This window comes from Salminus brasiliensis, chromosome 1, assembly GCF_030463535.1.
Source record: "Salminus brasiliensis chromosome 1, fSalBra1.hap2, whole genome shotgun sequence".
Lineage (NCBI taxonomy): Eukaryota > Metazoa > Chordata > Actinopteri > Characiformes > Bryconidae > Salminus > Salminus brasiliensis.
This window is the reverse complement of record NC_132878.1, coordinates 64,692,939-64,708,504: the sequence shown is the minus strand read 5'-3', so window position 1 is coordinate 64,708,504 and position 15,566 is coordinate 64,692,939. Positions and strand designations below refer to the sequence as shown.

General features: G+C 38.4%; 1 protein-coding gene across 1 annotated transcript; it reads right to left on the bottom strand.

The window, feature by feature from the left end:
• Positions 1-53: 53 nt before the first annotated feature.
• Positions 54-7,538, bottom strand: hsf2 (heat shock transcription factor 2). The gene is made up of 12 exons (XM_072686444.1): positions 7,304-7,538; positions 6,350-6,458; positions 6,121-6,248; positions 5,139-5,263; positions 4,955-5,030; positions 4,745-4,806; positions 4,283-4,367; positions 3,918-4,039; positions 2,940-3,197; positions 2,650-2,752; positions 2,387-2,453; positions 54-777 (listed from the first exon to the last, which is right to left on the bottom strand). Exons 1-12 carry the CDS (start codon positions 7,394-7,396, stop codon positions 479-481), a joined length of 1,527 nt encoding a protein of 508 aa, XP_072542545.1. The 5' UTR covers positions 7,397-7,538; the 3' UTR covers positions 54-478.
• Between the last annotated feature and the right edge of the window lie 8,028 nt (positions 7,539-15,566).

Genomic DNA, 15,566 nt, shown 5'->3' with positions numbered 1-15,566 from the left:
GGTTCATAACACAAGCCAAGCACAGACTTTGTTGTGTGCTGTGAATCCAGACATGCATGTGAATAACTTTCTTTAATATAACTGCCAAGCTTAGGATACTGACAAAGCTTACGAGAAAGGCAAATCACTCTACTTTCAGAACATTATGGAACTAATGATAAAGGTTTGTATGTACAGAGACCTGAACGCAGGCACTTACACGACCGTTTTCCACAAACCTCGTCGTCACAGAATTCATCAGTATAAAAAAGAAAACCCTATAATCTATGCAAACTTGCTGCAGTGTAAACCAGCAACGTACCTGCAGCCACAGCCTGTTGTGGACGTTTTGAAATAAGACAGATAAGGGTACACTAACAAGAAGCTCAAATGATGGAATGTCATACTTCCAGGTGGCCAAAAAGTTCCATCAAATAAATAGATCATTTTGATGAATATAGTAGTCCAGTCATTTTTTTTTAATCTCCTGATGCCTAAGTCACACCTCCATGTGAGGCTGGTCAGCAGAAGACAGGCCAGAGTCCAATTCGCACAGGTAGAAGAGCGTTTCCGCGCTGGCCTCAGCCTCCGTGAGGGGCTCCAGGCGGATCATTGTGCGGCGTGGGGTCTCTTCTCTCTCCAGGACAGAGTCCAGCAGGTCCATGGGCTCTGCGCTGTTCTGTGTCAGTAGAGACTGGCTCAGGTCTTCAGACTGAGACTCAGGGGCTGAGGGCAGAGGGCTGCAGCCATCGAGGAAGGCCAGCAGGGGGCAGCTGGTGTACTGAATCAGCTGTTTGTCTACAGGAAGGATCAAATTTGAGGTTGCTTAGCAACTTAAGCTCTGAAGCTCCACAACACAGCCACGTTAAATTCTTTTCCTGCCTTCCAGTTCAATGTATTAGACCACGGGCCTTCAGAAATGGACTCTGAAACCCTTTTATTTGCCAATTCCAAACATGAAATCAGGATCTCAAAGATATTTAATGAGCATGTATTGCTCTGCTAAGCACAATTTAATTCCAATCCTTATTAACCCATATTTTAGAACTGTGGAGCCATTTTGAAGTGGGGAATGAAAGCAGGGCAACAGCCACTTACAGAAAATATGTGTAAAGTCAGTGTATTAACTACAGTAAATAAAGTATTTCATAGTGTATTACGCTGAAAAGCAGCATTTTGGTTAAACAGAATTGTTCACAATGATAAAAAAACCATAAATGTAATGCCTGAGAAAGGTACCTCACAGAAGGCAAGAACACAAAGAAGTTACAAACATGCCGACTATAAATAAGTCGGCAACTTTCTTAATCCTGAATCATTTCACCACAAACACTCTGAAAGACTGTTTACATCCCAATACTTGGACTATCAAGATATTTTAAAAAGCACAGTTTCCCTTTCGTTCAGCCGCCTAAAGTAGTTACTGATTATTTAATTTACTAACACTACTATTACACTACATGGACAAAAGTATTGGGACACACCTCTTAATCATTAAATTCAGTTGTTTCATTCACTACCATTGCCACAGGCGTATTAAATAAAGCACATGGCCATGCAGCCTGCCATTAAAACATTAATGTAAGAATGGGTAGTTCTAAAAAGATCGAGAAAACCAGTGTAGAACTGTAACAGGATGCCCCGGTCACAAGCGGGTGAATTGGTTAAATGTCTTCCCTCTTAGATATTTCACCATCAGCTGTGAGTGGTAATATTAAAAGTGGAAGTGTTTAGAATTCCCAGTAACTCATCCACGAAGTGGCAGACCACGCAAAGCTACATTTGGGTTATCTGCTCCTCTGGTATTAACATCAACACAAATACTGTTTTTTATGGCCAAGCACCTGCTTGCAAGCCATATATCATCAAACGCAATGCAAAAAGTGTCAGATGGAGTGAGTAAAGGACACCACCACTGGAGAAGTGGAAATGTGTTCTGTGGCATGACAGAGAAGCAAATCACGCTTTTCTGTCTGGCGACTATCAGGAGAACGTTATCTACCTAACTGCAGTGTGCAAACGGTAAGGTGTGTTAGGTGGAGAAGGGATAATGCTATGAGGTTGTTTTTCAAGGGTTGGCCTAAGCTCCTTAGTTCCAGTGAAGAGACATCTTAATGCTTCAGCATAACAAGACATTTTGGAGAATTGTATGCTTCCAACTTTGTGGAAACAGTCCAGAGAAGGGCAATTGGAACGTGAAAAAAAAAAAGCTTCTGTAGGTGCAATGTGGCAGGTGTCCTAATACTTTCGTCCATATAGAATAACTTAGTAGCTTTTAGCATACTTGTGTATCCTGTGTGGCATGAAAGTAAAAAATACTGGAAGTGGATATTGGATATTCTAATCTTGGATATTCTAATCTTGATCAGAACATCTTTAGTACATGAAGCAATACATAAACATTTACCTGCACTGCCAGTTTCAATCTTGTTTTTAGGGTGAAGACTGCTGTCTTTTGCAATAGAGCTGGCTTCCTGTGGTGATGATATTAGGTAGAAAGAGGGAAAAAAAGATGCAGGTCTTAAAAGATGAGATTCAAATTAACTGTTGTAACTACTTGTAAAAATGAGGGGAGAAAATGCACACATATGCTTCTAAAACTAAAATAAAAAAAAATACAAGTTAATTTGAAAATATTAGAACATTTTTAATGATTGACTTGACACATACCTCTAGGATATTGGGGTCAATGCTAAACTGTTTTCCATACAGTAAGGCCTGGAAGTCTTCCAAACTGCAGTCAATACTGTCCAAATAGTCCATCAGCTCAAGCCTGTTTGAGAGATGATATTTTCTTAGAAGCTCTGAAAACAATGCTAGTTTGCATTATCCTGACCTTAGACACAGCATTCTGTTCTATTGGCAATACATACAGAGAATGTACAAATGTGTGCACAGTTGAATACATCTGTCAGCACTAGTGCAAGTACAAGTAGAATTCACAGTGAACTCTTACTTACTTGCCCAAAAGGTTGATATTTTGAGAAATGGTTCCACTTTCGTTAAGGATGGAGTCCATCATCTTCATGGGGTCCTCCTGAATTAGGGCAGATGAAGTATTTAACTGCAGGGCACTGCTTGTTGGTTGGGTGTTGGTTAAGCTTTGGGGTGCTTCTTCTGCTTCTTGAACAGTAGAATCTGTGGCTGTACTTCCATTTGTGCTCGGCTTTTCTGTCGTTGAGCTGTCCTCATAGTTTAGCTGGACTATTTCAAGGTCACTACCAAAACAATATTGACAAAACACAAATGAGCTTTAAGGCTGGAACTGTGTCCTTGACAGATACTGTTCACACCACACTAGAAACACTACAGTTTGTAAGTAAATTGTGAAGATAATTGTTTTATCTCCATAATTATACACAATAGATAATGAACCAAACAACAGCTATGATGTTATAAGCTTAGGCATCTAGATTTGCCAAAAAACATAGGAATATACCAGTGGTGTTCAAACTTTGAGTGGAGGGCAATTACTACATGTAGTTAATTAGAAAATCTGCGCTCTTATTTGTGACAGTATCCACATAGTATAAACATGGGCAAATGAAACATTTTGGCAAGCTGCCACTGTTGGGCCCTTGAGCAAGGCCCTTTACCCTCTCTGCTCCCCGGGCACTGGAGTTGGCTGCCCACCGCTCTGTGTGTGTGTGTGTGTACTCACTGCCCCTAGTTCACTAGTGTGTGTGAGTGTGTGTTCACTACCACAGATGGGTTAAATGCGGAGGACACATTTTGCTGTGCAGTGCACACTGTACAGTGACAAATACGTGCACCTTTACCTTTTACCTTTACCTTTGATGATTTTATCTAAGGTTTAATAGCTTATTTAGGCTGTCAATCTTAAGACTAATACAAAAACCACTGTTGTACTTGAGAACACAGTTACTAAATTGCAGGAATAGAGTTACTAAAGTTACTAAATATTAAAGTTAGCATACTCATCATCAGCAGTTTTCGACGTGTCCACTGTGACTTCTGCGTCATCAGTAATATCACAGATGATAACATCATCAGTAATGTCCGAGTTGGTCTTCAGTCCATTGATCCCACCGACTGCAGACTAACAAAAAGGGCTCAGAATGACTTAACAGTCAGGGCTTCTGTATTAATTAGTTAGCTATAATTAATACATAAATAAATCAGTTGCCCATCACCGTGTAAATAACAGATAATGACTCTCGCAACTTAAGACATATCCAGGTCAAGTCAATTGTTATTCTAAATTTCCAAACTGTGGCTGCAATGTAAAAGGTTACAGAAGTTACTACAATGATGAAATTAATATATATCCTTTTACACATACTTTTTGGTCCACATGGTCCACAAGTTCCTCGTAGATCTGGGAGATGTATTTTGACTTCTTTCCATTGCTGCTCAACAACAGTGGCCTGGTTTCAAAAGAGGATACAAAAAACAAAAACAGATCAAGCCAATCTAAGCGTGTATCTTCTAATACACTATTTCAGTCATATAAAAATCAAGTAACTCTTTGTAATTTAGTTTTTAGATCATTTATTCATTCACTCATTTACACTGTTTAAAAATGGCAGCTGCCCTTTACGTTACGTGTTTTACAGTGAATAACCAATACTAAATGGTTCAAAATGACTTGTGTTGTAATCTTGTTACACTGATGTACACTAAATTTGAGAATGTTTTTCCTTCTTTTGTAAAGTTACCCTTTTGGAGATGCAGAGTTATGTTTCGACAGTGATGATATAGATGCATAACCCACCTATCCCCACTCAGATACATTACATCTTACCTTTTGCGTTTCAAATTTAGCATGCGATTGTTTTGGACCAGTGTAAAGATGAACTGCACAAGCTAACATGGGAAAAAGAAACATTTAGATTAGACCAAACATCATTTACCATGCACTAAAAAGATTATAGCGTATTATAGTGTCATTTCAACATGCAGTCTCCATCCATCCACAATATTACCAAAGTTCATTCACGTGCACTTGATGTACCTCTTTTATAGCTTGCTGTTGTTGGACATGTTTCTGCCTCAGGTCTGACATCTCCCTCCACAGAGCCTCATTCTCACTGAATAAAACAAATGAAACCAAAGGTTGCTAAACATGAGAACAAGTACACCAACTATCTGATAAATATCTCAAACACTGATTCAAAAGTACAAAGGGAGTCTGTTACCGTTTCAAAGTGGCAAGCCTTGCATCCATAGTTTCCTGTTTGTCATGTACAGTCTGAACACTAGACAGTATTTTGGACAGATCCTCTTGCCTTAGCTTGTTGTCCTCTGGTCTGCCATTGGAAACCTAAAATATGGATAGAATATGTAGGGAACTATCAGCTGTATATTTCTGATGTAAAGATCGTGGATGTAAAGAACCTACACCAACTAACAAACTGACACAAAGATTCTTGGCTCAAATGTTATATTGTAGCTGATATTTTGATCAAGATTTTATGAATCAAAACATGGACTGCGTGTAGAATTACACTCCTAAGAGTCCAACCGGTAGTGAAAGTCAAATTGACAAGTGCCTTGAAATGAACTTGTTTAAGTTAAAAAAAAACAAAAAAAACAAAACAAAAACATTCCTTTATTTTTTGTAAGGAAACTACATAACGTGTTAGATATGGCCTAAATATGCCAAATATATATATATATGTATATATGCCATTGTTGGTAAATGCTAACTGATATTTCAGTACAGCTGTTGATGATAATGCCAGTACTGTTGTTTTACACTGAATGATTTAAGTGACATTTAAGTGATTTAAATATGACAAAATCTGGAGATTTGATATAAGCAACTGGTTCACCCAGCCAGAGGCCTAAGGTTGTACTAGTTCAAAAAAGCCTTTTCTACACATGTAAGTACTATCCTAGGATAAGAATAATGAATCCAGTGTCAAGTCCAAATCAAACCATTACCATCACCATTAATGTCTTTGTAAGTTAGGCAGATGAAGCAAACTCTGTATCACCATGAGTGGATACTGTTTATAAGAAATTCTGTGTTTGTATATTAGTATTAACTTTGTTACAACTTACCACATGACTACAGGTTGATCGGTCACAATGCTCAGTAAACGAAACTGTTTCAAAACAGTGTGTTGCTCTCAATTGTGTTCGTATGATTTCCACCTCATTTCCAACACCACTGACCTTTCTCTTTATGTGCTCCAGCAAATCGTCCTGGCCATGTTTGAAGTAGGGATGCTGAAATTCAACTGGTCCATCTCGTTCTTGCTTCACTATGCCGGTGTCGATGTGCATCACCTTGCGAAATCCATCTGCAAAAAAGAAACAACAAGAAACTAACATTTCTCCCAAACTATCAACAAATATATAATAATAGATGGACTGCCACTTAGGCCAAGAAAAAACAATTTACACATGTTTAGCTGCCGGACAAAGCTGGCCATATTGTTGTGCTTAAAAAACTTTGGAAGGATCTCCTTCGCGAACCGTTGTTCATCCAGCACAAGGAAACTGTTGCCCTCCTGTAAGAAAAAAAAAGATGAAATTACACAGAGATGGCACAGCTAACGATTTGAGGAAAAAATGTATATAATTATATATAAAAATAATTACTGAAATCTAACTTGTGGCACAAGAAAAAAACACCACACTTAGCTATATAACAAAGTCTTGGTCCTCTAACAAAATGGACAGTACTGAGGGTCAGTCTAGAAGCAAAACTAACAATAACTAACTTACCACAGCAAAGCAGGAAACATTTCTGACATCTTTAATAGCTAACTGTACAGCTAGCTATTCATTAGGATATCATAGTATAGATGTAGCTAGTAGCTAACACTATAGAGGAGTGTAGTAGCTTTAATATCTACTTCTATAGCTAATAATGTATGATAGCTATATTCACCCACACAATACAGTTGTAGTAATACTTGTATCTAGTATCTCCTGGTGTACTATAGCATAGTCCCAATATAATACAACACATAAATATTCATGTAATACAACATATCTTTGTCAAGAGAATGAAAGGTAGCCAAGTAAAAATGAAACAATAGGTAGCTATTCATTTAACCCCAAATAACGTAGCTAGCTAGCTAGCTAGCACCAGTCAGCTAGCTAGCTGTCTGGCAAGATCACGGATTACACAGCCTTACAGCAGAAGTGAGCTGAACTAATAAACGTGGTAAACGCCAACGCTATCAAGACTGATGTTTGATAAACTCGTCGATTTGTGTCTCTAGCGTTTCTGTTTAGCTATCGCAATTAGCTACGTGCCTCTTTACTAGCTAAGCAGGCTAATATTCAGCTAGGTAGCTAGCTAGCATTGCATTAGCTAGCTTACTCGACCACAGACACGGGGGTCTACCTGACTCCAGCAAATGAACTCATTGGTATCGGAGTCCTCCACCAGAGTCCAGAGCTTCGTGAGAAATGCGGGGACATTGGAGTTGTGTTTCATTTTATACGTCCAAAACGGGTCGGTTTTGGTAAGCTAGCTAGCTGCTTGTGGTTGTTTTTCTTCTCTCTGTCTCTGTCTCTGTCTCTGTCTCTCTCTCTCCTCTACGGACACAACAGCAACAGCAGCAACAGTGAAAATAACGACGCAACCTCACGGCTTCCTTCTCCCAGTCCGGCCTCCTGATTGGCCCAATACGAACTTACGTAAGCCATGTGTGTTTTTGCACGTGTTTGCATCATGTTTCGGGGGGGATGGGGGGGGCTGTGTGTCTACGTATACGACTGGTGAATCTGTAGCATATTTAGCAGGACAAATTAGGCCTCAAAGTGAAGAAAGTCCAATACAACGTCCCTCATCTCTTGCTCCGTTTGATGGGAGACATCCCATTGGGGTATTAAACACAGTATGACTTCTCAGTTTAGCCATATTTACCCTGCAAAGTCACACCGAACTGCAGGGTGACAGTGTGAAAAGCAGGATGGCACAGAGGAAGCCATTACTTTCCAAAATAAAATAATGTTTCCCTACCCAAGTTTGCGCAGGACCACAAAGATAAGCCGGAAGCTTGTTGGGAGATATATATCTAGCTAACTAGCTAGCTAGATAATATAGCTAGCTATCCACTCCACTGCTCGCTACAAACCAACCAGCTACTGAGTTAACGTTAGCTAGTTATGCTAGCTAGCTACATAATTCTCACCGGTTTTGTTGCACTCTCTCTTGAACATAGTAAGTTATTTTTTTTTAGCAAAGACAGACAAGGGTTTAGCTATATTTTTAACGTTTAACTGCAATGTTTCTGAAGCTGATTCGATCGTTATTTTTTTTGTTGCCACATCTAGCTAGCTAGCTATATTTTCCCCAGAAGTTGCTGGATTGAATCGACTCTTTAAAATGTCTTTCCTTACAGTTTTTCTCTTCAGTTCAGTTTGGTTTTTTGGTTTTCAGGTTTTCTTCGTTATTTTCTTTTTTGTAAAAAAAACAAAAAAAAACAACGTTTCTTCCGTTGATGAGTCGTTGTCATGGAAACAGTGAAACGTCACCACAGCCAAACCTCTGTCACTGCTGTGAAGCCCCTACTGTTTTCCCTTAAGCTAAGTTAAAGTTTTAAAGGGATTTTATGCAACACATTTAGCTAAGTAATTCTCTTGGCTAAGAGAAAGTCTTCCTATACGTGTTTTATGCAACTGGGCACAGACCTTAACCCAATAGAAATGTTGTAGAAAGGTTTAAAGGAGTAGGTTGTGCTAGAAAGCTCAACATTACTGAGTTGAAGCAGCTGAAGGGGGCAGTGGACCTAAATTGCTCCAACCTGTAGTGCAGAATTGATCAAATCAAATCAGGGTTATTGGCCCATCACATTAAAACAGGTGAGTAAAAATTGTAGTGCATAACCCCTAATGGTAGTAAATACGCAAATATATACCAAATAAAAATACTGAATATATACTCATTTAAGGTTGGATAATTTTGCTCAATAAGTACATACAAAGGCTGTACATTTTGTTTAATTTGGTTCTTTTATATCTAGAACTTGTTATGAATAATATAAAAAAATTCAGGACACATTTATGCAGAATTACAGGAAACTGTAAAGAGTTCATAAGCTTTGTGGCAGCACAATAAACAGTAGCTGTGTGCTCACTCAGCATTAGCAGTTATATGCTGTGGAAACACTCCACCTAGAGTGAAACTCCACCTAGCATAAGTAAGCACTCATTTCCAGTCATTTCCTCAGAGACAGACAGATTTGTGTAAATTATGGCTACAAGGGATGAGGGCTCCTGAATATGGTGCTTGTTATATGTAGACGCTTCAGTTCTTAGCAAAGGGTGTGGAGGGTGGAGCTGCCAACATAAAAGGGGCTGCAGCTTTGAAGATGGAGGGCAGAGTTCACACTGACAGAGGCGAGAGCCAGATCTCCGTCTGAGACTAAGCTGTTGAGCTGTGTCTGTGTAATGCTAGTCTGTACCTAGTAAATACATCCAAGCCTTGTGCTTGTCGTAATATTTCAGGGTATCATAGAGGTAAGAAGAGGCCACCTCTTTTGTTACACACATGGACAAGCTTTATGCCTCCACACGTTGGCTTAGTAGGCGGGGTGCCCTATGTGTGTTTATGGCAGGCGGGTATAGGCAGGTGCCTCAAATTCATTTATGTATTTATTGGGCCAGGAAGGTTGTGAGAGTCCCTGTTCAAGGGATATTCTTGCTTTGCACCCAATGATTCCATGTAGGTCCACTGCGAACCCTGACCTAGAAGAAGCGATTAAGAAGATGAGTGGAAAAAAGAAAGGTTGGTAGATAGGCTTAATCTTACTAGTTTAGTGGAACACTAGAGCTAGGTTCAGAAAGTTTGTTTCATAACATTGGCAGCGTCTAGGGTGCCTCCTCTTAGGCCTGTTAAGTCTATTACAATTAAGTCCTAACCTTATAGGATGTTGGTGTAATTTTTAAGGAGCTTTTGGTAAAAGGTAACTGTGTTGTTGGCCTGGTCTTTTCACAGCTCTCGGTTATTCCTGTCTATGTTGCAGCCTTGCTTTTTGAATGTTGACATTCTTTTACTCTAAGGTCCATTTATAATGTTTTTGGATGCATTTGGATAGTATTCAGACCCTTTTATGTTTTTCATATTCTATGTTGAGGTGTGCTAAAATAAAAAATCTAGAGCTTGATTGGACATGATTTGGAAAGACACATACCTCCATCCCTATCTGGGGAAGAAAGAAATGCCTATAGAGCTCAGAGACAGGATTGGGTGAAAGCACAGATCTGGAGAAGGCAACAAATAAACTGCTGCACTGCAGTTCCCAAGAGCTCAGTGGCCTCCATAATTCCTAAATGGAATGGAGCTGGCCGCCCCACCAAACTACGGACTCTGGGGAGAAAAGTCTTGGTAAAAGAGCTTACCAAGAATCCAATGGTCACTCTGGCTGAGCTCCAGAGAGCCTGTGTGCAGATAGGAGATAGGAGATAGAAATAGGAGAAACTCAGAAGGTCAACCATCACTGCAGCCCTCCACCAATCTGGGCGGTATGGCACAGTGGCCAAACATAAGCCTCTCAAAGACAAATTAAACCCCCTAAAGTTTTCTCTAAAGGAGAAACAACATCCTCTGGTTCCATGAAACAAAGATTGAACTTTATGGCCTCAATTCTAAGTGTCATGGCTGCCCTTTACTTCCCAATACCATTCCTACAGTGAAGCGTGGTAGTGGCAGTATCGTGCTGTGAGGGTGATTTTCAAAGCTGAATGGAGTAAAGTACAGAGATATTCTTGATGAAAATCTGATCCAAAGAGCTCAGCCAAGCACACAGCCAGGACAACACAGAAGCGGCACTTAAGTGACCCAAGTCAGAGGCCTGACTTGAACTCAATCAAACATCTATGGAGAGACATAAAAATCAGCATCAACATGACATATCCAACCTGACAGAGTTTAAGAAAATCTGCAGAGAAGAATGGCAGAAAATCCCCAAATCTAGGTGTGTAAACCTTGTGACACCACATCTAAGAAGACTGGAGGCTGTAATAGCTGAGAAGGTGCTTATCTATATCCTGAGTAAAGGGACTGAATACTAATGTCAATGCAATATGTTACTTTTTCCTTTTCAAGAAATTTACAAGCATTTGTAAAATTCTGTTTTCACCTTGTCATGTGGTATTGAGTGCAGAATGGTGGGGAAAGCCCTGATTTTCTATTTTATTTTTATTTTTTTAACACAGGCCGCAGCATAACAAAAAGTGAAAAAAGTTCAAGGGTCTGAAGACTTTCAGAATACATTGTGAATGCATTGTATGTGAATAATGTTTGTTTTATGACATTACAGAAATAATTGGAAGTGGATTGTTATGGCAGAAGATGATGGAAAACCAACAACGTGTTTTAAATCTAACAGTGCTTGCACTTAGGTCTTTTATTAAAAACAAGAAAACTGGAAAAAATACCTTGGCATTATCTGGCAACCTGAAATGTGGTACTTGACACAGTACTGGGTGTTACACAATGTGTAATAGTCTTGGAGATGTGATTAATTTTAACCTGAAAAGAAAATATCCATGGCCTCTTATGCTCTTTCTCCCTCTTCTTGTGTTTAACCATTATTCCCAAACCAAGACATCTCAGTTTACCAGATTACTTTAGTCTAAAGTCAAACTTTTATAATAAGAGAAGAGCTAAGGGACATACCTGTTTAACAATGCTTATTTTGGGTTTGTGTTTTTGGTAAATCAGTCACTGCAAAGAACAGCAGATGGCTGTAATCAGCCTGTGAGGCATTAGCTACAGTTCTAACTAAGTGACTAACTAAGGGTTAAAGTCTGTGTATCCTAATCTGTAACCTATCCTGTGGTATCATAATGAAGTCTTTCATTTCTCATCATTTGGTACGTATATCAATTTAAATCTTTAAATATCTTAATAAGTATAATGAGCAGCAAGTTTAGATTAGGCCTGCATATTTTTTTTGTATAGATATGTTATATATATATATATATATATATATATATATATATATATATATATATATATAAGAGTGTTTTTTTCTTTTTATATCACCTGTTTATTTAATATTTGGGACTGAGTGGATTGATTGGATTGACACTGCCTGATAAACCGGTGTTGCTTTAGCTATTCTCTGAAAGAAATTGGCCAAATGGGCATTTGTTAATATCCTGTCTATACACCTGTTAATAAAATTCTTATTTCTCCTCAAAGTGCAGTTTGCCTGTCTACTTTAATATATATATATATATATATATATATATATATATATATATATATATATATATATATATAAAACTTCTCATCATGAGTCTAGGTGATCCTTTTTTTTCTAAAGTCATCTCAAAGAAGATAGGGCCGCCTTTTTTGACTGAACACTGACAAGGTTTCTGTCAGTCTCTGTCTTTCCCTGTAAACAACATTGGGGGAGTTTTTTTCCCTCATCACAGTGCCAGTTTGCTCAAATTGAGGCTGAAACATAAGACATCTTGTATTTTGTACATTTGGATATTGCAACTGGAATGTTACAGGTCACTGCTCCGTTTCCACATTCTGCCCTATGTACCTTTTATATCTTTATGCTTTATTGAGTTAAATCACGCTCTGTATTTTAGAGAACAGTCATGGATGTGAATTATTTGATTATTAATAGTTTACACTTTAAATTCTGGTTAATGGTCTTATCTTCTTGCTTATATGACATCACAGAAATTAAGAATGGGTGTTTTTAACAGATTTTTCACAAACCAGCCAATAATAATTAAGTACCCTTCATGCATCCAAGATTACATACTGAATTGCCAAGAAGTATGCTAAAGTAATATTCCATCATTAGCAAAGCTTTCATCAATGCAATATGTACAGTAAACCCAAGATGTGCTTTTGGACGCAGCCAATAAATACTGAAAGCAACATTACCTTACACTGAGCACTAGAGGTCAGCAGTGGATCATGTTAACGCTGCATGAGCAGTATGGCCTTGTCGAACCACATTCAATGGAAAGTTTAAAGGCTTTGATAATGTCTTTACAGTAAGACTTCCCCAACTCTATCACATTCACCATTATTTGCATGCACTTCAAATGTATAGGCCACTGAAGTCTATTAGTCTCTGAAGTACTTTACGCTGACAGTCGCTTAGATTAGACAATGAAGCAGTGATGCGTATCAGTGTGGAAAAGTCATAAAGGAGGGTTCAGAGGTTGAATGCAGTGATTTTCCCTATTGAGTAGTTTACCTTGAGTCTTTCAGGCAGGAGGAACAGGATGTGGGCAAGACATCCAGCAATTCTCTTCCCGCAGCATTCTCTTAAAAACCTATTTTCTTCTCACCCCCTCCCTGGAAACATGCCTTCGTGTATGCACAGAGAAAAGAAGGGCCTATTTTACTAGCTTACTTAATTTAAAGGGCCCATGCCACATAAAACTGAATTTTCCTTTTTTTTTAATACACAAGCTAGATATAGTGCATAAAGATTCATTGTGTTCACCCTTCAGTGCACATGATAATTGCATTAAACTAAGCTGCTAAAACAAGCCATTTCAATTCATTGGTTTTGTGATGTCATATGTTCACCTATTTAGCCTGCAGCAGGTTAGTCTCGTCCATCCGCACTGATGTTACAAGGACTGTTCCTAAACCTGGACTGCTTTTTGAACGAGACACAGCAAGGCAGCCAATCAGAACAGAGATCAATTTCATATTGTTATTGATTACTGGTTTTATTTAACGTCATTGTGGAGCATTTCTTTTGATCTCTCTTTATTATGAAATTTTGACATGATGTAAAAGGCAGCTGGTGTTCAGCTAAATAAACAAAGTGTAAGCGATGAGCTCTTTGATAAAGCTTTTTTATTCTATTCTATTCTATTCATTGAGCACCTAATGTTCCTAATGATGCTGAGCATTTACCGAATGCCAAAGTAAGCTCCTGTACCTGACACATAGTGGCATATAAAGAGTTTCTAATTCTGGACTTAAGAACATAGAATTGCAAAAGCCACTAAAAGCCTGCCTGTAACATTTAAACGAGTCTCAGAGAAAAATTAGGTTGACAAGTGCATGGCTAATCGGGACAGACGGTAATATCACATCAAAAGATGTCACAGAGTCCTTTTAAATGGCTGTAATTAGGACGTCCTTTGATTTTCACACAGAGAGATTATGGATATGGCAAGGATTGCAGAGAGTTACAGTAGGACAGGGGATGTTCCAGTAAGGATTGCACTTTAAATGATTGATGCTATTCTTTCATGTTTTTAATTGATCCTCTTAGATGGTGGTTAATAGTACCATAATATTAATACCGTGCTGGGGTTTTAATAGCTGTTTATTCACTTGCATACCTGTCGGCTTTGTCATGTAAGTGGTGAAAAACGGATGTGAAAAAGGTAATAGACTGTGTCAGACAATTTAGCCTGAAAATGTAAACATGGCAAATAAAGTTTTAGGGTAAAGTAAATGTGTAATTGAAATTTTCCTATGAAATATTTTAAATTATTTTACTGTATTTCAATCCTGAAAAACAAAGGTGGGCTATGCAAGACCGTAACTAATATAACATTACACAAAGTTAACCTCAGTATCAGCAGCTACTGCTCGGATGTTGCAGCTCATATTTGATTTAACCTTTTGCATACTTACATCCTAAATCCTTGAGTTATAGGAATAAAGAATCAAGAATAAAGAAAGTCTGGACCTACAGGAGGTTAAGTTGAAGTTAGCAACTGAAGCAGACTTACACTTACAAACAGCAAAGCAGGGCACGTTTCATTTACTTTGGGACTTTAGGGGGAATGAAAGTGCTTGTGTTGGTTTTGGTGTACTGTATCACCTTCTAATTAGTGGGACAATGAGACACTTTTGAGAAACATGCATAGCTTAAGGTCACCATACCCAGTGCTAAGTATCAGCTAGAGGCCCCTGCATTGGTGTGGGCTGCCCCCTTGCACTGCTCCATTTAATGTCTTTAGATGAACTGGAGTGGCATTTGTAATCCAGAACTAATCATCCAACAACAGTACCTGACCTCACTAATGTTTTTGGGTTTTTGTGGCTGAATGCAATCAAATTCTTACAGCAGTGTTCCAACACTGGTGCAGTGTGAAGCCTTCTCAGAAGACTTGTGCGAAATGGCTGTTTCTGCTGCAGAAAGACAAACCTCCTATTAATACCCAGAAGAAATATATAGGATTAGATGTAGTATTATGGACATATAGTGTCTTCAAGGTTATTAGAACTATCTAGGAAAAATGTTCTATATAGTACTGAAATAGGATTCTTTGACTCTTTTCTGTTTTGTTTATAATAATTTGTCTTGTACCTGAAGAAACAATTAAATCAGGGAAAGAGCTATTGAAACATGTGTATTAGGCTTATTGCCTTTCCTGAAGAGGCCTTGAGTAACCACTCTTTTTAAGGGTGTACAATGACCACAAATCTTGATGTATTTGTACAATGACAATAAAGTCTATTCAGTTCCATTCTGTTACACATACTACATACTGTAGATCTGTTGTACTGCTGAACATTTATTGTTTATGTTATAAATTACAGGCCTCTTGTGGAGACATGAACTTTTAGAACTGTGCACTTACAGTAATTCATGACTGGAGCATATGTATTAGCAAAGAGTGCCTGTGCAAGCACAATGTGGTCACCTTCAAAG